This window comes from Caretta caretta, chromosome 9 (genome assembly GCF_965140235.1).
Source record: "Caretta caretta isolate rCarCar2 chromosome 9, rCarCar1.hap1, whole genome shotgun sequence".
Classification (NCBI taxonomy): Eukaryota; Metazoa; Chordata; order Testudines; family Cheloniidae; genus Caretta; species Caretta caretta.
The window spans coordinates 85676757-85700611 of NC_134214.1; the positions used below are offsets into that span (position 1 = coordinate 85676757).

At 41.9% G+C, this 23855-nt stretch overlaps 2 protein-coding genes across 8 annotated transcripts in view; one reads left to right on the forward strand and one right to left on the reverse strand.

Moving 5' to 3' along the window:
* The first annotated feature begins 74 nt into the window (after nucleotides 1–74).
* PSMD10 (proteasome 26S subunit, non-ATPase 10) lies at nucleotides 75–5305 on the forward strand. The gene is made up of 5 exons (XM_048865306.2): nucleotides 75–242; nucleotides 984–1082; nucleotides 2254–2400; nucleotides 2500–2666; nucleotides 4940–5305. The coding sequence occupies exons 1-5, from the start codon at nucleotides 129–131 to the stop codon at nucleotides 5091–5093; spliced, it is 681 nt and encodes a 226-aa protein (XP_048721263.1). The 5' UTR covers nucleotides 75–128; the 3' UTR covers nucleotides 5094–5305.
* A 2343-nt stretch (nucleotides 5306–7648) lies between these two features.
* The window catches only part of VSIG1 (V-set and immunoglobulin domain containing 1), a 36437-nt gene continuing 20230 nt past the window's right edge, over nucleotides 7649–23855 (reverse strand). For 5 of the 7 annotated variants that reach the window (XM_075132509.1, XM_075132514.1, XM_075132511.1 and 2 more), the window contains 4 exons: nucleotides 18634–18832; nucleotides 16050–16205; nucleotides 14978–15097; nucleotides 7649–12086 (listed from right to left, as the gene is read on the reverse strand). In XM_075132509.1, coding sequence (XP_074988610.1) covers nucleotides 11659–12086; nucleotides 14978–15097; nucleotides 16050–16205; nucleotides 18634–18832 — 903 coding nt within the window. In that variant the 3' untranslated portion in view covers nucleotides 7649–11658. Of the gene's footprint in view, nucleotides 12087–13311; nucleotides 13451–14977; nucleotides 15098–16049; nucleotides 16206–18633; nucleotides 18833–23855 lie in introns of all 7 variants that reach the window. The other 2 variants (XM_075132513.1, XM_048865507.2) reach the window with 1 other exon arrangement.

Below are 23855 nucleotides of genomic sequence, written 5' to 3' on the forward strand. Positions count from 1 at the left end.
ACTCAGCCCCAGCGCCTTCCGGGCCGGCCTGCCTCTCTGATTGGCTGCCTGGAGGGGGGAGGCGGTGGCGCGTCGTGGCTCCGCCCCCTTTCCTGAGGGGACGGGCAGAGCGTCTGCCGGGCGTCGGCATGGAGGGTTCCGTGTCCAGTGTGGAGATCTGTAACCTGGCCTACACGGGGCAGCTGGAGTTGCTGCAGGACCGGCTGAGGGAGGACCGCGGCCTGGCTACCCGTAGCGACCAGGTCAGGCGGAGCGGGGTGTTCCGGGCCGCAGGGGCTCTCAGCTGGGCCGGCTCGTTGGAGGGAGGCAGGGGCCAGGGCTTGGGGGATGTGCCGCGTAGGGTGCCTTGCGCATGCTCAGTACGCCTGCTGAAGCCACTGCCGTTCGCCCTGCCCTGATTAGCCCTACGATTCCGCGGGCTGCTTTTGACAGGGGTGGCAAAGGGGGTGAATCGGGGCAGGGGGTGGCCCGGGTCTGAGCAGGGGGCGGAAATTGACCGGTCGGGGGGGAGGGGGGTCAAGCAGCTGGAGGCAGCATTAGTAGAGGGGCTCAAGGGCAAAATCAAGGCTTGGGGGGAGGCGCAGGAGTTAAGCTCGGGGTGAGGCGCTGGCAGGGGTGTCAGAGGGCAAAACCCGGCCCAGGCAGGGGCACAGGGGGTAACCGTTACCCCAGTGGGACTGAGACACCAATGTTTGCAAAAATAGTGGGGGGCAAAGGGACTTTCTTATTTCCCTTCTCACAGACAGTACCTCTCCGTATCGGCTTCCCAGGGCTGGGCTCAAAAAGGCATAGGCAGCCAGTTGCACATTCCTACGCAGAGCAGTTTACTACACTACAGGGGCCCTGTCAGTCTGTCTCAGCTGGAGACCTGGAGCCCTGCTCTCTCCCATGTATTTTCCCCCCGCTGCCTGCCCTGCCGTCTCCCCTCAGGGTCCTGTGCTAGGAGCTCAGCTGACCCATGCCCTGTGTGTTCCTGTTTGCAGGATCGCAGAACAGCGCTGCACTGGGCATGCTCAGCGGGACAGACGGACGTCGTGCATTTCTTGTTAGGCCTGGGCGTGCCTGTCAATGACAAGGACGACGTAAGTTCTGTACATTCCAAGAAACATTCTTCTCCGCTTTCAGGAGTATGTTCTGTGCTGCTGTGGGCTTGATGGACTGATTTTTTAGGAATCGAGAAGGAAGTGAGTAGAACTGGCCAGATCCCAAAGCTCATGCCTTTGTTACCGCTAGTATATCGGTTGAGTTTGATAATCTACATGCTCTCAGTGCTTAGTCCTGAGTCTTGCACCGTTTTTAAGAATGAACCACCTGGTGATTGCGGAAGGTTCCACAAGGAGACTGTCCCCCTAAGGATTTGGTAGCAAACTCATTTCCATGGATAGTAATTATAGATTACTATGAATACTGGGCTACTTGTTATGTAACTAAAATCTTATTCTGTTCTGCATAGATTTGTATGTTGCCTTCATTACTGTAATATCTGAGTGCCTTCCAGTAGTGCATTAAGTGACATGAATGACATCTGTCACAAATGATTTGTTCTGCCTCTCTCATCTCCTTTCTGGAAAGAGACCCGTTTGTGCAGTGTAGTGTGTGGTTTTTCTGAGTTCTTAGTAAAATGTACATGCTGCTTTGTGTTGGACAAGGTAGGCTGAAGAAGTGTAACTTCTCCAACAGACAGTGATAACGTTTGTGATGGTCCTAAGTTCTTGTGGGAGTTGGTTTCACAGTCTCGGACCAGCCCCCAAAGAAGCTCTGTCTGCTGCATAGGGGAGCATTATCCTTATGGTAGAAAGTGCCTGAGGAGCGGAATTGTCTACCACTGTCTTTATCCTGGAGTTTTAGGGGATCTTTTAGATATACTCGGCCCAGGCCTTTGAGCGCCTTGAAGGTATGGACTGAGATCTTGAACTTTGACTTGATATTCTACAGGAAGCAATCGTAGAGAGCAGAGGATAGGTTTGATGTGCTCAAGGTAGCCCATGTTGCTGACGGGATGGCGTTTTCCTTTAGTTGGTGGACAAACTGGAGTAGTAATGTCTATTACGAACAGTACTGCAAGAACAATAATGTTTTTAAAGAAGGGGAAGTTGTCAAGTTCTCTTCAGTGTTCTACTGTCTACTGAAAATAATCTTGCAGAAACTTTTTGAAGGCCTTTCTGCCACTCTTACTCGGACTAGTACCTTACTCTATAGTGGGCTTTTTCCTTGCAATTGTAGGGTTTAAACTATTTTTTCCTGCCTCTGTAGGCTAGCTGGACTCCTCTCCATATTGCAGCTTCAGCAGGCCATGATGAAATTGTGAAAGCTCTGATTGGAAAAGGTGCTCAGGTGAATGATGTTAATCAAAATGGCTGCACACCTCTGCATTATGCAGCCTCCAGAAATAGACAAGAGGTATGGTTTCATATGTAATCAGGTCTTTCTCTTCCTTTGTATTATCATTAAAATGGTCATTTATGTGATTTTTTTCCCCCCATTTCCGCACATGCTTAGATTGCAGTTATGCTGTTACAGAATAGAGCTGATCCTGACGCAACAGACCACTTTGAATCCACTCCATTACATAGAGCAGCAGCCAAAGGAAACCTAAAAATGATACAGATCCTGCTGCAGTACAAAGCGTCTGTGAATATGCAGGACTCTGAAGGGAACACACCTCTGTAAGCGATGTTACGTTTCTGTTCTGTTTTTTAATCTCTCTGAACTGAAAAGTCCATTACTTAAATGCAAGTATCCTCAAACTATCAGTTCCTTCAGAAAACTTTAGAGAAGGGTAACAAGATGTTTCCCTCATTTCCAGTCATCATGTTTTAATTTTTTTTTCAAATACATACTAGAGATTTTTCTACATGTTTCCTGATGAAGCCTAAAACCTAGTTACAGTAACAATCGCTCAGTAATTCAACTCTACTGGCCCTAGAGGGTAGACCAATGGTTCTCAACTTATTATGTGGCCCACATCTGTATGACCTGGGCTGCAGGGGCTAGGTGGCAGGGCAGCGGCAGCTCAGACCCCGACTCTGGATCCTGGAGCTTGCGGGGCTGGCCGGCTGCCCCAACCCCGGATGCCTGTCCCATCCCATACCGTGCGGCTCCTGCCCCGCCCTGTTGGGTAGCAGGGCAGCCCAGACCACTCTGCACTGGGCAGCCAGGAGCCTGGGACCCTGACACGCAGGCCAGCCTTTAGCACGCAGCTGAGCTGGGCCACAGCTGTGTGTTAATTGGGCCGCAGGTTGAGAACCGCTGCGGTAGACAATATGCCAGCAGTATAAATGCTAGACGAAGCTATTCTGTTAGTCTTCTGTAGGGCTGTTGATTAATCGCAGTTAACTCATGCGATTAACTCAAAAAAATTAATCGTGAATAATCGCAGTTTTAATTGCACTGTTAATAGAATATCAGTTGAAATGTATTACATATTTTTGGATCTTTTTCTACATTTTCAAATATATTGATTTCAATTACAACACAATACAAAGTGTATAGTGCTCACTTTATGTTATAATTTTTTATTACGAATATTTGTACTTTAAAAATGATAAAAAATAGTATTTTTCAATTCACCTCATACAAGTACTGTAGTTCAATCTCTTTATCATGAAAATACAACTTACAAATGTAGATTTATTTTTTTTTTGGTTACATAACCACTCAAAAACTCAACAATGTAAAGCTTTAGAGCCTACAAGTCCACTTAGTCCTACTTCTTGTTCAGCCAATCGCTAAGACAGATAAGTTTGTGTACATTTACAGGAGATAATGCTGTCTGCTTCTTATTTACAATGTCACCTGAAAGTGAGAAAAGATGTTCGTTTGGCCCTTTTGTAGCTGGCATTGCAAGGTATTTACATGCTAGATATGCTAAACATACGTATCCCTCTTCATGCTTCAGCCACCATTCCAGAGGCCATACTTCCATGCTGACAACACTCAGTAAAAAAAATAATGCAATCATTACATTTATTGGGGGAGAATTGTAGGTTTCCTGCTGTTTTACGTGCATTCTGCCATATATTTCATTTTATAGCAGTTTCGGATGATGACCCAGCACATGTTCATTTTAAGAACACTTTTGCTGCAGATTTGACAAAATGCAAAGGAGGTACCCATGTGAAATTTCTAAAGACAGCTACAGCACTTGACCCAAGATTTAAGAATCTGAAGTCTAAATCTAAAACTGCAATTAATCACAATTAATTGTTTTGAGTTAATCACGTGAGTTAACTGCGATTAATTGACAACCCTACTATTAAGCAAACAAGCAGAAGTTAAAGTCCAGTATTTGAAATGCAAGTATCTAGGGCAATATCCATATGTAAACTCTTACAGTAAAATTTAAGTTGATGGCAAAACTAATATTTGACTAAAATATTAGTGAGGATTTCACTTCTATTGTTTAAGGAATAATTGCATTCTGTTTGCTATTGTTGTGCAATAATATCAGATTATATTTTTAAAAATTGCCAATTGGCCAATGACAGATAAAAATGGTATAGTTGCTAATATGTATTCTTTTCCCATTTTTGATGAGGGATTTTTGACCAAACGCAGGCATCTCAATGCATGTGGAGGCTATTTGTGTGTGTGTGTGTTGTATAATTGAGGTTCAGATATTGGACCCTTTTTGACTTCCCAAAGCTGGCTGGCTGTCTTGGCGGGGCAACAATCTAGTGTTGAAATGGTCTTGGGCTTGAGAAGACAGCAGCCTTGGGAAATACTCAAGCTGTCTAATGGCAGTGGAATGACTGGGAACAGGCATTGAAGTCTATGTTCAGGTTTGGAATTGTGTGCTCTTTCCCCATATTCCTTTACCTCCTACCCCTGTGAAACATCCATGACACTTCAATTGTGGCTATATATGAACTCCTTAGTGACTGGCACTTTAAACTTGGTAGATTTGGCAATAATCATGGGTTTCTCATTCTTGTTACAGCCATCTAGCCTGTGATGAAGAGAGAGTGGATGAGGCAAAGCTGTTGGTGTCCCATGGTGCAAGTATTTACATTGAGAATAAAGAAGAAAAGACCCCACTGAAAGTGTCAAAAGGTGGCCTGGGAACTGTACTTAAAAGATTGGTGGAAGGCTAGCAGTGTTGGATGAGTTATGCCTTGAATTCCATTCCTGATGCACACATTTAAGACTATTTTAATATTTATTAGCTTAATGGTAATGGCTTAAATGTTGTTATAATGTGCATATATAATGTATGTAGTGGTATATATCAGTACCCTTCAATTGTACCTCCAAGTGCACTTCTTCTTATTGCCTGTTAATTAAACCAGTCAGCACTTTTTAAGTATTTTTAGTATCCTGAAGTTTTGTTTCATGTAAAATTATTGTTACTCTTATAAATTGGAATTGGAAGAAACCTATTAGGTTCTCTTTTCTATTTTACAGGGCCTAGTGTGGGATTGTTTCTTTATAGTATATTGTGTTCAGACCTGTTGCTTGAGCCATTTAAAATTAGGTTTGCTTTGGAAGCCCATTCCACAGTCTGATATTACTTTTTGTTACAGCTGGCCAGAAAATGGAATTGAAGTTCTGTGAAAAACCTCCATAGAACTACAATGTTTTAGGTGTTTCCAAAACAAAATATGCTTCTTGGAATCCCTGGCTGCCCACCTAGATGAGTTACCGAGGAGCTGGGGATCCCAGGACATACAGGCTGCTGGCTTCTCAGCAGCCCACCTGATGGGGATCGCAGGGAGCTTATTTTGGGACCTCTGGAAGCCAAAATTCAAGGTCAGTTTGCCTGGCAGGTTGCTGAGGAGCGGAGACTTCAGAAAACAGTCCTAAAAAAAAAAAATTCGATTGGAAAATTTCCAATCAGTTCTGCATCTTGTAAAGGAGCTGGTGTTTTTTTCCTTTTTCCTTCTTGGTATTCATATTACACAGTTGTTATTTTCAGTTTAATCCAATTCGTATTTCACTTCAGACCACTCTAAATTATTCCTCTCCCTCCTTGTTATCTACACGACCATTTCAACTACTTCTAGAAGTAAATTCTATTTGCCACCCCTTTCATTTGTCAAACCCCCTTTTGGCATAGCTATGAATACTTCACTCTCAATACGTCCTTGTTGCCTGGTCTGTCTGGCCCTCTAGTCTGTGATGTTCCCTTCAGTTTGTCAAACACTTCCTGGTTCTGAGATGCTCAAACTGTGTCTTGTAATGTACATGCAGACTCGCTAATGCCCCCTAAGAGACACTGTCATCTAATTACATTGCTTTCTGCTGGCCCCGTATGTCTCACTGCAAGCTCCCATCTAATTTTACTGTCTGCTATCCTCATGTGCCTTTATTTAATATCCCAGCTTTTAAGAGGTGTTGTGCCCATTGAATATCTGTGTTCTGGATTTTTTCCTCAGATGTACTTGCTCAAATCTCTTTGCAGTTCCTTCTTTAGCTGTCAATGCTGGTGATTTGGTGCATCCCACTGTGTAATATTATCTCTGACATTTAATGTGCTGTTTACCTTTTTAATATCAATAGTCCAGGGCACCCTTTATTTACCAGCAGCAACTTCTGCTTCCTTAGTTATAGGAAGATAAAACTGTTGTATGACTGAAAGATGTGGTGTTCATGGGCATGTACTGGTTTTTGTACTAATAGTCTCGTAGGTGATAATTGTAACAAAAGTTCCAAGCAGTACCCTGAGGTTGCATCCCTATAGTGAGAGTTATTACTTTACTTAGCTTTCTTTGAATTTTCCCTGCTGTGATTATGTGGCTGTAAAGCACCTTCCAGCAGAAGCTCCTCCTAGTCCCATGAACACTTACGAAATAAAACTGGTCTTTCTGGAAACCAGTTCTTCTGGAAAGTCCTCCTCTTCCTCGGAGGACCACAGCAGTGCACATTCATAACTTGGAGCTGAACTCTTCTGGAATAGGAACACTTCTCCGAGGTCAAACTGTCACCATTCCATTAATTCCTTGTCTCTTTTGTTTGGGGGGGGGCAGAGGGGCCTCGGACTTAGCTGTGAGCTAGCTTTGACTTGGATGAAAAGAAGCTTTCATGGCAAGACAATTTCCAGTAATTTCATATTCCTAAATATGAACTTTCAGAGTAGTGGGAGAGTAGCGTATCCACCTCACATTCTCCTTTCGGGGGGAGTCTGAGTTGCATAAAGTTATATTCATAGGCTATGAATAGATAGTACTTTTTACTGTGAATGAATTCCATGCTGTTCCCTCCCCTCTGGACCATTCTTTGTCAGAGGAGTAAACCAATGAAGTGATGTAGTCCTGTGGCCTTGTCTGCTAACCAAGCATTTGATGGCTTCTCCTTGGCAGTGTCCTATGTCTTACGTTTGTGCTGATGAACACTGAATGGGTAATAGAAAACCTTTTTACGTGACCAATACATTCAGTTTGTTGTTATTCCTGAACAGAGTTGACATTGCCCCTGCACTGCTTTAGGAAGCATATGATTAACATAATTCACTGATGGAAAAAGCATCTCAGAATTAGGGAAACACAGAATTGAGAACACAGGACTTAGCAGCAAGGAACTGTTTAAGAGATGACAGTGAGACTTCTTAGACACCCTTTCTCCCCCCCCCCCTTTTGGTGGATTTTTTTGTTTGTTTGTTTGTGTGGGGTTAGGGTGCTTACGTAACAAAATTCTCTTGTGAACAATATAATAAAGTTTTGTAATGGCAAACTTTATTAAACTTATATGTAACAAAAGAATCTGTATCATTAGCTAAATCACTTATGCACATAAGTCAAATAAAAGAGCAAATCAGTAAGCTGAAATATTGCCAGAGCTGAGATGTGGGAGAGAGAGACTGCATGTAAATAGAATCAGTCTATCCTTCAGTTACAAGGAAAAGTCACAAAACCAGATAATAAAACTTTCACAATGTGACTGCTTCTGTATAATGGACTAAAGGGATTGCAGTTTCCTACCAACAATTGTAAAGCAAACCAGAAAATTGTATCTGAACACTTCATACAAAGTGATCTCCACACTAGAAAATAAAATGCAGTTTTAAGTTTTCTCAGGAGAGAGTGGTAGGGTCCAAGCAAAACTTGTTCTTTAATAATAAGCTGTTGACATGCAAAATTGAGAGAGAGAGAAACCAATGATTTTGGCTAAGCTGCTTTTCAACCTGCATCTCTTAAATACTAAATTCCAGGAACTTTCTGAACTAAGGACTATAACCTTCGTTCTTATGTCCTAACCCCTGTGTTGTCAGAGCTGTATAATATTACTGCAAAGGGTTATGATGGAGAGAAATATAGAATCAAACTAAATCAGAATGATTACGTATTCTAAATCATTGTATAGGTTTTGGTGGTGATAGGGTTAAGTATTAAAATGTCCAAGGTTTGAGCTTTCAGATCAGTAAAGTAATCTTTGGTTTGGGATTTATGTCAATAATGAAGTCTGTTACTCATCTATAAGTATGAGTACCTTGCTGCAAGGAGTGAAATTCTACTCTAATGCCCCTATTGCTGTTGTAGAGAGAGTAGTGAAGCCAGTGTGTCATCAAAACTGTGCGGCTCCTATGGGGAGATGGGATACAGTAGGACAGAAGGGAACAGAGAGAGTAGCTTTATATTGCTTTCTCCCTGGCAGTATTTCCAACAGGTGCTTAATGCTGCTCATTGCAACAACTACCGTTCCATGCCCTCGCAGCCCCTGTGTGGGGACACGGGTGAAAGTAGAGAACCAAGCATAGCATAACTTGTGCGTCAGCCATGCTACTAGGGGAGAGGGGAGTACTATGGCAATCCTGAGCTGTAAAGGGGTGGGGATGGAATTCTGTATGGCTATTTGGGATCTATTCAGGTCAAAGACATTGCTGCATTCCTGTCTGTCAGCCTATGAATCCTGCTTTTGCCAGGAGATAATGGCTAAGAGACATTGTGTGACTTTTTATATGGAGCTTCCCTAGTGTGATGAAGTAGGAATTGTCTGTAATAATTTTATGAATCCTAGGCAGGCCTCAGTTTCCCTCTGTACATTGCATTGCTACCCAGTAGGTGCAAAGGGTTTAACCCTGCTCTGAAACAACACAGGAGTTGTCAGGGGTAGGGGAGCAGGAAAAGAATAGTCACTTTTTTTTAAACTGTCTTGATCTGACCCAAATCAACAGAGGGACTGGAAGAAGGGGGCTTTTGGAGGGACTCAAGTGGCCAGACCAGAGAGGGCTCATCAGGGCACTAGTTTGACTAGGATAGACTATTGCTTAACTGCTGCCTCTGTGTGCTAACATAAGGACTTTCAGATTCTGTGTGCCAGGTAATAATAAACCGTTACCTTGTTTGAAAAGGCTCCCTGTGTTGCTGTGAGCATTGTGTCTTGAAGGGGCCGGCACAAGCCTCCCACCGGACTCTGGCTTGGTTGGATTTGCTGCAGGGAGCCAAGGAGAAAGACAGGGATTGCTGGTGCTGAGTCACGGAGGCCATGGACCTGCCTGTTTGGAACTGTGTAGGTCCTTGGGGCCTGGCCCATTAAAGGGGTCACTCCCTGGAGACTGGTTACAGGCTGGGGCATAGACCAGACCCTGTGACTCCATGGCACCTAATAATGTTCCCCCATCTCCCCAGAGAAGATAGTTGGGTCACACAAGAAAAAATGTCTACCGCATCAGAGCAAAGTTCTGAAAAATAGCGTCCACCACTCATGCAGCTCTTCATGGGTTTCTGTGCTGTACAAACACGATTGATATTTTTTATTTAATTTGCCAAGATGTTCACGGAAAGCAAAAGCACAGTTATAATCCTACATCATCATAACCCATATGTTTGAAGCCAGCTCTGTTCCAGTCATATCTGGATGCATCCCAAAATGGTAAGAAACATATCAACCTCCCTTAGTAAAAATACACCCACGTAAACTTACTTTGTCTGAAAAACCTCCCCCACTTCCCCTCCCCCAAAGTCAATCTAGCATTCTGATGAGGTGCATTAGAAAAACTGATGTTAGGAAGTTAGCTTTTTATATTCGCTGAGAACTGCTGTCGCACACTTTATTTGCAATTAGTTTTACGTAGGCTGCAGATCCCATTCGTATTCAGCAAATGTGTGACTAGTGGTAGTTCCATGAATATTGAAATGACCTATATTATTGCAGAAATCATAGTAACCTCTTCTCGTTATAAGGCCTTGTAACTTAATTTACTAAGCTATGTTAAGGAAAAAAAGCAAAGAGATCAGGTGAAGAAAACCAAGAAGAGATGTTAATCTATACGATTACACAATATGCTTATAAAAATGAAGACCATGCTATTTTATAGAGCCAAAGGACAGTAGGTAGTTTTTTTTAAATGTCCGTATCAAACCTGAAGACGTGAGAAAATCAATTAAAAACAAACAAAAAAAATGTAGCTATAAACAGGGTCACTGATAAAATCACTTGTATTTTGCATGCTAGGAGGAGCAAAATGCTACATAGGGTTTGCCTATTACAGTGGAAACATTTTTACTAATAAAGTTTATACTGTTGTTAGCTAGGTAGAGGGTTCCCTCTGTCTGGCATTCACTTGAAATATTTCGTTAGCAAACATTTTTTCACCTGTGGTGAGGAATGACATATAATCAATGAGCAGCTTGTACTGCCTCATTACTTTTTTTTTCCTAGTGAGATTGTTTAGTACTGTAGTTTTTGTCATACTCACAAGGCAACTTCAATAAGATTACCGAAAATTTCAGGTAACCTCATAATGATCATGGAATTTAAGGACCCAAACCTGCAATCTTTGCTCAGGCAAAATGTCCATTACAATTAACGGGAGTTTTGCCTGTTGAGACAGCTCTGAGTAATGACTTTAGATTTGGCCCTGACGTTTTAGATATTTGGGCTTGGATACCTGCTAGGGTGAAATCCTGGCACTGTTGACTTCAGTGGAGATTTTGCCATTGACTTCAGCAAGTTCAGGATTTGACCCCTATCATCTAGTCCAGTCAATTTTCAACTGAGGCAACAAAACTGAAAAATGTGTCCGAGTACATTGTACAACAGTATGTGGAATTTGTGTCTGTATGTATAAAGTGAACTCACTAGAGTATAGCAAAGTGATAGATATGGAATTTCATAAATAATGTTAGTTGGCCAAAACAGAACCCTCTTTTATAGTACAGATCATAATTAGCACCTTATCAGTCTGAATTTCTGAGTTTGCCTCAAATGTTGATACCCTCTTGTTTTGGTTAATGAGCCATTCATACAGACTCTGATCATCAGTGATAATTGAACTCAGGAACTTCAGCAACATTCCTACCAAAGCACTTCTTTAGTTAAAGGTGTAACTGCATTAGCTGCGAGTGAGTGGCAGGCTGTTTCTGTTGCTGGGGATGGCTACTAGAGGCAGATACGAACACATGCTCTAAGTGTCTGCTCCTGTACCTGTTGAAGTCAGTGGCCAAACTCCCATTGATTTCCAAGGTGCGGGATCAGGTTCTTAGACACTGTAACGTATTTGCTAAGAGAGTTGTCCTGTGTCATTCTCAGCACATGCAGCTCTTCAGATTGGCTGGCAATGACCGTTTTCTTTCAGAAAAGGGACTCCTGTGTTTACAGGCCATCACATAACTTCACCAGCAGCCAAGAAGAAAGCTCCAGTGTTGTCTGTCTTTCCAAACCCATTTAAAATTAATATTCTCAAATGGGTTGGATAAATGGAGACATTAGCTATGCTGTCATTCATATTTGGTACACAGTCATAGCTAGATAGTTAATAAGTGCAATAACAAAATTGAAAAATGAGGCCAGGATATGCGTACTTCTGGGATGGTTGAAGGCATGCCCTTCAAACTCCTGCCTTGTGATTAATACCACAAATGCAGATGTGTACCACACTCCTTCTTGCGTTAATTCAATACCAACATTTTTGAAGATGGGGTCCATAGCAGATAAGGAAATTGCAGTAGAATTTTTAGGCTCTTGCTTGTGTCTCCACTCCTTGCATCTCATCATTTTCAGGCATTCCAGAGGCAGCAACTTCCTTAGAAGTAGAGTATTCATTGGCTGCATTAGCTTCTCTGCTTGGTGTAGCTGTGGCAACAGACTCATTTTCTTGGGTGGGTATATTAACATATTCGACATTTGCCTGTTGTTTCTGAGACATTGGTCTACAGGAAGGCAAGATGAGGGTTAGACTAGTTAATAACAAATTGAAATCCTCCCTATAATAGAGCCTCCCAAAAGGAACATCTTAGAAAACCCTGACCTAATGGCTATAGTATGATTGATTATATTACACACTAGCACCTAGAGCTCCCCATTGTACATAAAAGTATTATGATACAATGGCTGGAAGTTAAAGCCACACAAACTCTAATTAGACAGACTCCCAAGGGAAGTGGGAGATTCTTCATATCCTGAAGTCTTCACATCAAATCAAGGCTGGATGCTTTTCTGGAAGATATGCTTTAGTCAAGCACTTGGGCCCAGATTCACAAAGTCACTTAGGCACCTAAAACCCAGTTTTAGGCTGCACTGTGATCCACAACACTCATACTTGGCTGCTGCCTAACCCTGTAGGCACTTAAACCTACTGGGCACCTTAATTTTCATGGTAAAAGTTCCCCTAGGCATCTAAGTTTCTGCTTCTGGACATGCACACTGCTGCCTCACTCTAGGAGTCCAGATGCCTGTCTCCTGCATGAGCCTCAGCCCAATCCACGAATGGGAGGAAAACAGGTAGAGGAGCCTACAGGGGAGCCTCTGGCCTGCAGGGTGTGATCTGGTAGGCATGCTCAGAGGCCACCTACTGGATCAGTTTCCATTCACAATTCAGTTGGAGGGAGTGGTGATGCCACCCACCTTATAACTTTTAGCCAGTGCTTAGAGCATTCACTTGGGATATGGAAGACCCAGGTTCAATATCCACCTCTGACTCAGAGAGGAAAAGGATTTGATTAGGGTCTCCTACATCTCTCAGGAAAGTGCTCTAGCCACTGAGCGATGGGATATTTTGATGTGGGACTCCCTCAATCTCTCCTGTTGAAGCTATAATGAGAGAGAGACAAGGTGGGTGAGGTATTAGCTGCATTATTGTCAGGTTTTTAAACAGGAGGGAGAAGAAAAAGAATAGAATAATACCTCACCCACCTTGTCTCTCTGATATCCTGGGATCAACACAGGTACACCAACACTGCAAGAAGCTATAAATAACAGTTTCAAAGTGAGACAAAAATAAATAGTCTTACTTTGTAAATGTTATTGCACCATATTTGACTTAGTTCCAAAGAAACGTTTGCGGTAGTTTTGGTTTTGGATCCATCTTGACCATCTCTATTGAGGGGGTTGGTCAGGAAATGTTTGTCTTACAATCAAGCAAACAAAAATTCTTACTGCATTTCACTATTTGCTGCTTTCTCTTTTGTCTCCTTTTTCTTCTCCCTCTTGGTTAAAAACCAGACAATAATGCAGATAACAACTGCTCCCAGAATTGCTCCAATTAATGCTCCAGCAATGAGACCACCTTCTGAATCTGGAAAAATATGTGCACAGTGTTAATTTTAAAAAGCCACCAGTATAGAGATAATCCCATTGAAGGGGTACCAGATGGAAAGAAGATATTGGGCTCAAAGAGCTGAGAACTAAAATCCATGCTTTCAGGAAAGGGGGAGTCAGGCTTTCACTATTCTTTGCCTCCCTGCTTCTTGCTAGGTGGCACTATATTGCTAGCTGTTCTCTACCCAAGCAGACGGAGAGAGAAGTGGGAGGCTCAACAAACCTAAATAATCCATTCCCCACTTTTATGACTGGCTACAGGAGAGAGAAGATGTTTGCTGTTCGACAATATGGAGGGCTGTTTGGCTCTTCAACCCTTACAAACAAGATTTTAATTCTGGATAGCCTCTATCTCCCATTCTCTGTTGAGATATAAAATGCAAGCCCTGCCTGTCTGTGATCGCTAAGGATCCTAGGTCATTTTCATGGGTGTTAGCCTGGTGTCCTATCCAAGTTCCAATTCACATCGTTACAGTCTATCTACCAACATCTCTCTGGTAGTTTCATTTGAGCAAGGCAATTTTTTTATTTTACAGACCACTTAAGAGAGAAATTATCTCAAGGACCCACCCCAAGCCCCTGTTGCTCCGTTCTCAGAACATTTAATTCTACTGACTAACAGGTAAGATCACACAGAGCTCTGATAGTCCACAGGCTGAGAACAATAGGGGTAAGGTACTCTTCTTTCTTTCCAGCCTAATGTTGCACTATTAAACAGCTGCAACACTCCACTCTATAGACTGGAGCATTTCAATGGTGTTTGTAAAGTGTTCTAGGCCCCATTGGGATTGTGAGCTTGAAGTCAATAGACCTAAGGCCTGGATCTGGTTGCTCAAAGCCAATTAGAGACTCATGTTTAGATCCAGAGGTCCAAGTTTCAATCCCCACTGCTGACAAACCACCCAGGGATGGAGAATTACAAAGTGGCGATCCATGCAGAGATTTGAAATGGGTGGATCTCCCTAGATAGGAGGTGTGTATAACTCAGGATGCTTACTCAGTGTGGCTCTGTGTCCCCCTCTACTGACTGAACCACATAAAGGTTTGTGAGGCTGCTACAGCCTTCCATCTAACAGAGCTAGGTTTATCAGTTAACTCATACTATAGAAGCTCGTGGTTATAGATCCAGAGGTTCTGGATTCAAATCCCTGCTGCTGACAACCCAGTCCAGGGTGTGGTGTTATATTGGCATTTGTATAGTGTATTAGCTATTTAAAGTAGTTTAGGAACATTAACTAATTAAGCCTCACAACACTCCTGTGAGATATGTTGCTAAGTATACATTAGTACGCCCATTTTACAGAAGGAAGATGGAGGCAGAGAGGTTAAATGACTTTCCCAAAGCCACGCAAGGCCCAGTTGAGTTGAGAACTGAGGACCTCCTGACCACCAACCCAATTCTTATTCCAAAACAATCTACCTTTAAAAAAATGTTAACTCTTTTTGTCGTTCTGATTATGCTGTATGTAAAGCATATTTTATTCCATTCATATGATGAACTCACGTGCTGCAGACAAGTCAACTTCACAGCTGCTGTTTCCAAGGCTGTTACTAGCTGTGCACCGGTAGTATCCAGTTTCAAAGGTGGTGAGATTACCAATAATGAAAAGCCCAGTTTTTGTATCTGTGACAAATGGAAAACATACGAACATGCATGTTTATATACTATATGGGTAATTACTTGTATTTACTGAATAAGAATCATGATTAGTACAAGGCATGGGAGGTTGTATTGTAAATTTTGCAGCATTTAAATAAAGGGATTTCCTTAAAAACAAATCTATTTAGAACCATTTATCTTCTTTGAAAACAATTGTTCCAACATTTTACAGAGAACTCTGCAGCATCACATTAACCAGGTCCCCTATCCTGCAAACACAGAAGGATGTAATTTTACTCATTTGGGTAATACCATTGAAGCCAATGGGATCTCTGCAGGTGTAAAGTTATGCACATGCTTAAGTGTTTTCACAATGGGGGCTGTCATAAATATAAAGGGAAGGCTAACCACCTTTAAATCCCTCCTGGCCAGAGGAAAAACCCTTTCACCTGTAAAGGGTTAAGAAGCTAAGATAACCTCACTGGCACCTGACCAAAATGACCAATGAGGAAACAAGATACTCTCTGTCTGTGTGATGCAGGGGCCTAGAAAACAAAACTACAATTTGAGTTCCATTGAGTATAAGGTTAGTATAAATTTGCGTCTCACTCACTCCAAGGTGAGTGAGATTACAAAAAAAAAAAAAAATCAGTAAATTAGATTGTTGTAGTTCTTTTCATTTTAATGCGCTGAGGTGTCATTACTATCACAGGTAGGAATTTTTTTTTTTTTACATAATTATCTTCTCTGAGGCCAGCAGCATTATATATTGTAAAATCAACAAAACCAGGCTAATGATTTATGTAATGGCTGTTAGTAAGTTTTGATAGGTTAAAAATAAATTCAATCCACATTATTGCACACAAAGGGGGGAAATGCATTCTTTTCTATATTGACTAGAATATTGACGGCATGGTTCAAGCCATCACACTCTAGGTCTTGCACGTTACACACTAGTACTGAGGAAGTTACTCACTGAGTTGTTCTGTCATGGGTTTGAGGGTCTCCCCTGATACTCTATACCACTGGTATGTAGGCGCAGGCATCCCTTCTTCAGAATAGCAGGAGAGAGAGACAAGGTGGCCTGTCTCAGGGGTTCCCCGTAAGCTACAGTGAGGCTGCGAAGGTTTGACTGTAAAATAACAGCAGGAAAAATAGTTAGACCATGGGTACAAATTCTGGGCCAAAATCTTGCTAGACCAAATTCTACTTTGTTACACTGGTGTAAATAATCTATTGACTTTGGTGATGTTGTTTTAGATTTCCACCAGTATAACAAATCAGATCCTGGCCCAGTAGTCTGACCACAATCTCTCCCACATAGACATGAGCAGCAATAAAGAAAAGTGAACAGTCAGGGGAAAACTCTTACTGCCTTTCATGGTGTTTATCCTACTAAATACTTTTATAAAGGCTGTAAGGTATTACTTCTTGATAGAAAAGACTATCAGTTATTTCAATTATATTACGAGTGTCACTTTTCATCCCAGTCAAATCACTTTCTGTCTCATGGGATTGTAATTTATGGTGTAAGTGGGTCTATTCCATATGAGTGCAAAGATCTATATAGCCTGATTCTTCACTGCTTGGCACCTGTAGAGTCATTGGCACCTGTGCAAAATGCTACCTTTCTGTTTTGGTACTCAGCCATATCCTACTCTGAGCTACACCTGTGTTGTTTTTAATTTCCTGTGTTTGCTTGCTCACGTCACCCATTTAACACAATTTAAACATATTGTTGTGGGCCTCTTCTGTAACTCCACTGCAGTGGAATTACACCAGTGATTAATCTGGCCCAGTTTTTGCATGTATAAGTACAAGCAGTGATGCTTGCTTTTCTAGGGAAAACAGCAATCCCATTTTTCAAGCTTTGAGTCAAACTCATATATGCTCTTGTTTATTATTCTGCTGCAGAGTAACTGCTGTTTGGTTTGTTTTTCAGGATGGTTTTAATATCTGTGCTTTGAAAATTTGTTTCTTCCAGTGGATTTATCTCCATTTGCCTTTAATTGTCTCTTCTGTACAGACAAATGACACAGTTGGAGCCATTTTCACATATGCAGTGACTTCTCCCTCTAATCAACTATCCAGAGAGTATGTGGATAGTTGTTAGATGGGGTTAGTATTAACATTTATCTTGTTAGCAAGTAAAATTTTTCTTCTCTCATTGCTTTTCATACTTGTTCAACTATCTGTTCAGGGTTGAACTATTGCTTTCTTTCAGCTGATGTGTACTCTGTACACACCACAGAACAGAGAGCTACATTGATTAGACTTTTTAATAGAGAGGCAGCATTTGGACTGTTTATGGAACCAGGACTTCTGGATTTTACTGCTGGCTCCACCAATGACTATCTGTGTGTCCTTAGGCAAGTTGCAGTGGGGGAGGTTTAGATTGGATATTAGGAAAAACTTTTTCACTATGAGGGTGGTGAAACACTGGAATGCGTTACCTAGGGAGGTGGTAGAATCTCCTTCCTTAGAGGTTTTTAAGGTCAAGCTTGACAAAGCCCTGGCTGGGATGATTTAACTGGGAATTGGTCCTGCTTTGAGCAGTGGGTTGGACTAGATGACCTTCTGGGGTCCCTTCCAACCCTGATATTCTATGATTCTAAGTTACTATGGCCAGCATTTTCAGATTTGGGGACCTAAAACTATATCAAAAAGTGGCCTGCTTTTCACAGCTGCTTTAGGCTTCCAAATTTTAAAACGTTGGGCTCCGCCTTAAAGCCTAGGCCAGCAATCCTAGCTCAGGTAATGTTTTCAGGGTGTGGTTGTGGTTCCCAACTAAAAGTGTGTTTTAATTACTACCCAGTGAAGCTGGGTAGTAACAGCTACCAAAGGGACGTATATTTCTCTGGCCATTATAATAGGTGGCTCTATAATGCAGCAAGGTTTACATGGAGGACTCCCATGGCGACTCAGATTTTACTGGCCATTACGACAGGTGAGTGTAGTTATTAGTTGAGCAAAGGTTTCAGCATAAACATGTCACCCTGTTCACTAGGGATGAGAAATGTTCCACAGGCAATGTAGTCAGCAGTCCTTTCCATGATTGCTTCATCCAGGCCAGGACGAAGAGGGTGGGTCTACATGCAGCTGGGAGTGAACCTCCCGAAAGCCTGAAGTCCAGCCCAAGCCACAATGTCCATACGGACAGGTTTCAGACCATACTGCTATTTTTAGCATGCCATCTTGAGCCCCTCTGGCACGAATCTGTCTACCTGCTCTGAGAGGCTTACTCCCAGCTGCAGTGTAGACATACCCATCACATGAGGCAGCACGGGTGCTGTTTGTCTGGGAGGTGGAGAATACCACTGGCTCTGTCTGTGTCCAGCAGCCCGGAAAAAGAATCTTTCTATCAATTAAAATAAGTCCTGTTTCTTTACCATGATAGTTACTGCATCGCACAGCTCCAGGGGGCCCACTGCACTAACTGACCAAAAGATGCCAATGTTCACATCCACTCCCCATTACATTATTCTCTTGGGTACCCTGTGGTGCATTTTTGAATCCCAATTCAACACTATGTGATAAAAACACAATGCAAAATAAATTACCCAGTACACTGACAGCCACTGATTTCTGGTTCCGTCCATTTGAATCTTGTGGGTTGAAAACTTCGCAGGTATAGAACCCGGTGTCCGAGGGCTGCATGTTGGAGATTGTTATTGATGCATTTCCTTGGTTTGTTGTCCCATTTATTCTGTTCTTGAACTCTCCATATTCATAAGCCTGTCCATTCTGAAAATAATAGATCTGTGACACAAAACAGATCGTTAGTTAACTAAGAAGTAAGCTAATTGCATTTTGTTTGATGTTGCTATGTCAAATACAAAGAAATTTCAAAAGAAGAAAAGCCATCTTATGCCCAATTCCCTGTAAAGAAAGCTGTGATTAAAACCATGCTGTACATTGCAATCTAAATTTCTAATCATATTCTTAGATGATAAGCTCCTCAGGGCAGGGACTGGGTCATTCTGGGTGTGTGTCCAGTAGCTAATACACTGTGGAAACTGCAGAAATAGAGTGGGATATTTGGGAAAGGCATATTTTCTTTACAAGAAACCAACTGCCAGGCAAGATTATGGACCATTATGTTACACACCTAAGCAATAAAGCTAAGTTATGTACTATTAACAGAAGGGCTAATTAGAGGGCAAATTATTTGTAATGTAACTGATAATACGTCCTGTTACAAGATTATCATGTATGGCCAGTACAAGATTATCATAAGAAATGGAATTGCCATTGCAAAGAAAAATGGATATTTGCAGGGTTATGCAGGGTTAGTGAAACTCTGCTTTCTAAATGAAAGTGTAAGCAAGCAGTAAAAGAGATGAAGTGCATCTAATTAAAGATGGCTAAGACTGGCTAATTCAGAAAGACAAAACACAAGGGTAAGCAAACCAGAGACCAGCTATGTTTGCAGTAAATGTGGAGGCAATCACAATACAGGGCAGAGGTGTCTACCACAAGCCATTGGAGTGCCATACATACAATAAAAATACTAGACATGCAATCAAAATGTTTCCATCCCCATCAGTGTCATGCAGGGGTGGGGCTATTATCAGAGACGCTCAGGCAGGCCCCAGCTCTTTCCTTTTCCCAATATGCTGTAGGGATGTAAGTCAGGAGTAACTTCTCCATCTAATGGGAAATTATTGACATATTGGGCACATTGTGGGGATTTGCATCTGTCTTTCAAACATCCAGCATCTTCCCTCAAATAAGAGACTTACTGTTGTACATTCAGATGAGCTCTATTGCCGTTAGTAGTGTTACTCCTGATTTATAGCAATGTGAAAACCAGAGTGGCTTCTATAGACTTATGGACTGAACTTGCTCCCATAAAAGTCTATAGCAAAACCTCCATTGATTCGAATGAACTGGGCCCATTGTGGATGGTAGTGGTTTGAACCTTAGGCCTTCAGTCTATCTAGGACTACTGATATCTCAGACCCCATGGTGATGGGTTTGGTTCAGGAATGTAAAAAGTTCTGATAGACTAGTCACACTCAGCCCTGTTTAGTTCTATTATAAAATAGTGTACTGAAAAAAATCAACTTCTATGAAAGACATATTGAAACAGTTGCCATTTTTATCCAGAGTTTAACAATAATACTCCTGCATAACAGTGCTACAGCTTGGAATTTGTAGTGCTCTACTCTATGCCTGCTTTGATAAATGCTGTCCCATGACTAATTGGCAATGTACAACTTGACGTGCTCTTCTCGTAAACAATGTGCTCCAGGCATAATGAGCTGATCCATTGTTTTAGTGGGTCTTCCCATGGTAGTCAGCAATATTAATATGTCCAGGATTAATATGTCCAATATGTTTACAGGATTGGGTCCTTAATTAGTATAGCATCTTTCATATCAACTGTGTTTCAGGAACAATGATATAATAATATTTGTCACTGCTGGACTGACAGTTGGCTTATTACAAGAGGTGGTTGAAAAGTGTGTGAGGGGAAGTTTCACAAATTTTGGTCAAGTTCCATTTGCTTCTGACTCATCAAAATTTTATTTTGTCAAAGATTTCCAGTCAGCTTTAGTTCATGCTATGAATCCCCACCCCCCAGACAATAAGCACAGTTCCATTTGCCTTGCAGATCCGTAGATTGCATTTTGAAGAAAAAATAAACACTTGTGCACCCTGACGCAGTGTTGACTGAAGTCTTTAATCAATGTTATCTGGATGTCTTTGTTAGCTTAAGGCAAGCTACACCCCAAAACTGCCAACGTACAGTTGGTTAATACAATGATAAGATTTTTCAATGAAGGTCAAAACCCAGGCTGTGTACCTGCTGTGCTATAGCAGCTACTGTATTCCCACAGCATGGCACTATCATAAATGCACCAACATCTTCATTCTAGCTATGAAGAGGGATAAAAACACATTAAGGGTGAAATCCTGGCCTCACTGAAGTCAGTGGGGGACAGGATTTTACCCTGAGGGTGTTTATTTTTCCCTCAGAATACATCTAGAACCTGTAGCATTGTCAGGCAGAGAACAGAACTCAAAATGTGAGTTAAAATAGACCACAGCTTTTCCTGCCATTGATTCTGCCAAACTTTACTCTCTCAACCATCCCAGGCAGGAATAACACCAAGTGAGCTGTAGCTCACGAAAGCTCATGCTCAAATAAATTGGTTAGTCTCTAAGGTGCCACAAGTACTCCTTTTCTTTTTGCGAATACAGACTAACACGGCTGTTCCTCTGAAACTATGTACAATAACACTATGTTGGGGGAGTTATAGCTCAGTGGTTTGAGCATTAGCCTGCTAAACCCAGGGATGTGCATTCAATCCTTGAGGGGGCCATTTAGGGATCTGGGGCAAAAATTGGGGATTGGTCCTGCTTTGAGCAGGGGGTTGGACTAGATGACCTCCTGAGGTCCCTTCCAACCCTGATATTCTATGATAGAAAGCTTTGATGTTAAAGCAGCTGCAGGTGTGCCCCTTATCAGGAAGTTAATTGGGTAGGAGATGAGCTCAAATGGGAGTATAGCTGTGGGAGAAGGGGTGGGTAGGGAGAAGAGAAAAGTGAGCGCTGAGCTCTAATAATATGCTATAATATTAGACAAGCTGAGCTTTGCTGATCTACACCTCAGTCTTTATTACTCACATAGGCCCAGACGCTCAAAGGTATTTAGGTGACTAAACACCTATGAAGATCTGGGCCATTATCTATGCAAATAATGACAGGTTTCAGAGGAACAGCCGTGTTAGTCTGTATTCGCAAAAAGAAAAGGAGTACTTGTGGCACCTTAGAGACTAACCAATTTATTTGAGCATGAGCTTTCGTGAGCTACAGCTGAAGTGAGCTGTAGCTCACGAAAGCTCATGCTCATGCTCAAATAAATTGGTTAGTCTCTAAGGTGCCACAAGTACTCCTTTTCTTTATGCAAATAATGTTTTTCTTTGTTTCTATGGTTAACTGATGAGGTGAGCTGCGGTCACTAAGATTAATGCAGGAATTGTTTTATTGCAACAGACTAATGAGGCATCTAGTGTGACATTGAATAGCGGATGCTTCAAAGGTAGATTTTAAATGGTCATTACATACCTATGTTTGCAGTACTGTGTCATGGGAGGGGAAGTTCTTCCTGACTACACATGTATCCGCTGAAGTATAAGCATTGACTGCTGCTCTTTCCTCTTAGCTAGTATACCTGTAGATGCTCTTATTCATATATGTGAGATAAGAATTGAAAACTCTTTTCGATACATCTCTCTCTCCACAAACCACTGGTGCATATATCGTATAAATCATTCTGGCCTCTATTTTTGCTGCATATTTAATTACTGTACTTGCTTAGAACCTACTACAGCTCCTCAAAATATATTTACAGGTCAAGGTTACAACAGAACACAGATACTTTTGACACATCTGCCTTGCAGTGTCACTCAATAGCCTCAGAAGAAAGGTGGAGCATGCATAAACTTGAATCTACTTTCATTCATACCTGTCTCACACCAGAGTCATGCCACTGAATTTGGAGTCTCTCCTGATTAACACCAATGTAACAGAGTAGGGTGTATATGGGGTGAGCTCAAAAGGTATCACCTCTGAGTAGCTGGCATGCTAAACCTATTGGGTAGCTAGCGGCAACAACTGCTAGTGAATGGGCACGCTTGGCTCTCAAGTGTATGAAATCTCCTACAGTGAAACCAGCAAACCAAGTTCCAAAGGATAATATTGGCAGAAACAGTACAGGAGCAAGCTAGTGGATAGCTCAGAGCACTGTTACAGTCAGATTACAATATGCTGGTCAACCACAAAGCCAAGGAGTTGTGGTTGAACACTTGGTGAATATTAGACCACACAAACTGAATGAAAAATGGAAAGAGAAACAAAAGTAAGCTGGCTTGGTTGTTGCCCAGACAAACCAGGGCTGTGTTCACTGCTCAGAAATTGAATTGGGGGTGAAAAGGATGTGATCAGAACAAACATAGCTACATGCAGAACAGGGAATTACGTAATGGACTCAAAAGGAGGAGACATTTATCGGAACATGGAATGTAAGAACATTATACCAGGCTGGAGCACCTTGCACTAATAATGCATGAGTTGATAAGATATGAGTGGGAAATTGTCAGTCTATGCAAAATGAGATAGGAATGCAAAGGAGAATTCTACTACAATGAACACAGGATATTGACATTGGGAAGAGAAGATGGTGGATGCTGGGACAAAGTCACATTGGTGCCAAAGCCAATGGCAAACCAGGCTCTTATGGCATTTAAGATGATATCTCCTTGTACGTTGAAGGCAGGATTCAGAATCAAATCCTGTGCAGTCTCAATAGTACAAGTATATTCATTCACCTCAGCAGCACTCAGGAAGAAACTGACAAATTTTATAATAATCTACAGAAAGCAATACTAATCGTTTCAAGACAGACATTATTGGTGATAGGAGATTTTAATCCGAAAGTAGGTTCGGCCTAGAATTCCTGGGCTGGAGCAGTGGTCAGATTTGGACTTGGTGAAGAAAATTAAAAAGAAGAGCTATTAAATTTCTGCCTAAGGAACAACCTGGTGATAACCAACAAGCTATTTCAGCAAATAAAGATGCAGAGGAAGTGGACGTGGATATTACCTGATGGGCAAATGAAGAACATGACTGAATTTATGTTTGTGACTCGCAGATAGAAATTGAGTGTGTTGTCATGCCGATCATTTGTGCTAATATCAGATTGGATCATAAATTAGTGCTGGCGTCAATAAGGTTGAGGTTGGGAGCAACCAAAAAAGTGCTGAGAGCTAAGAAC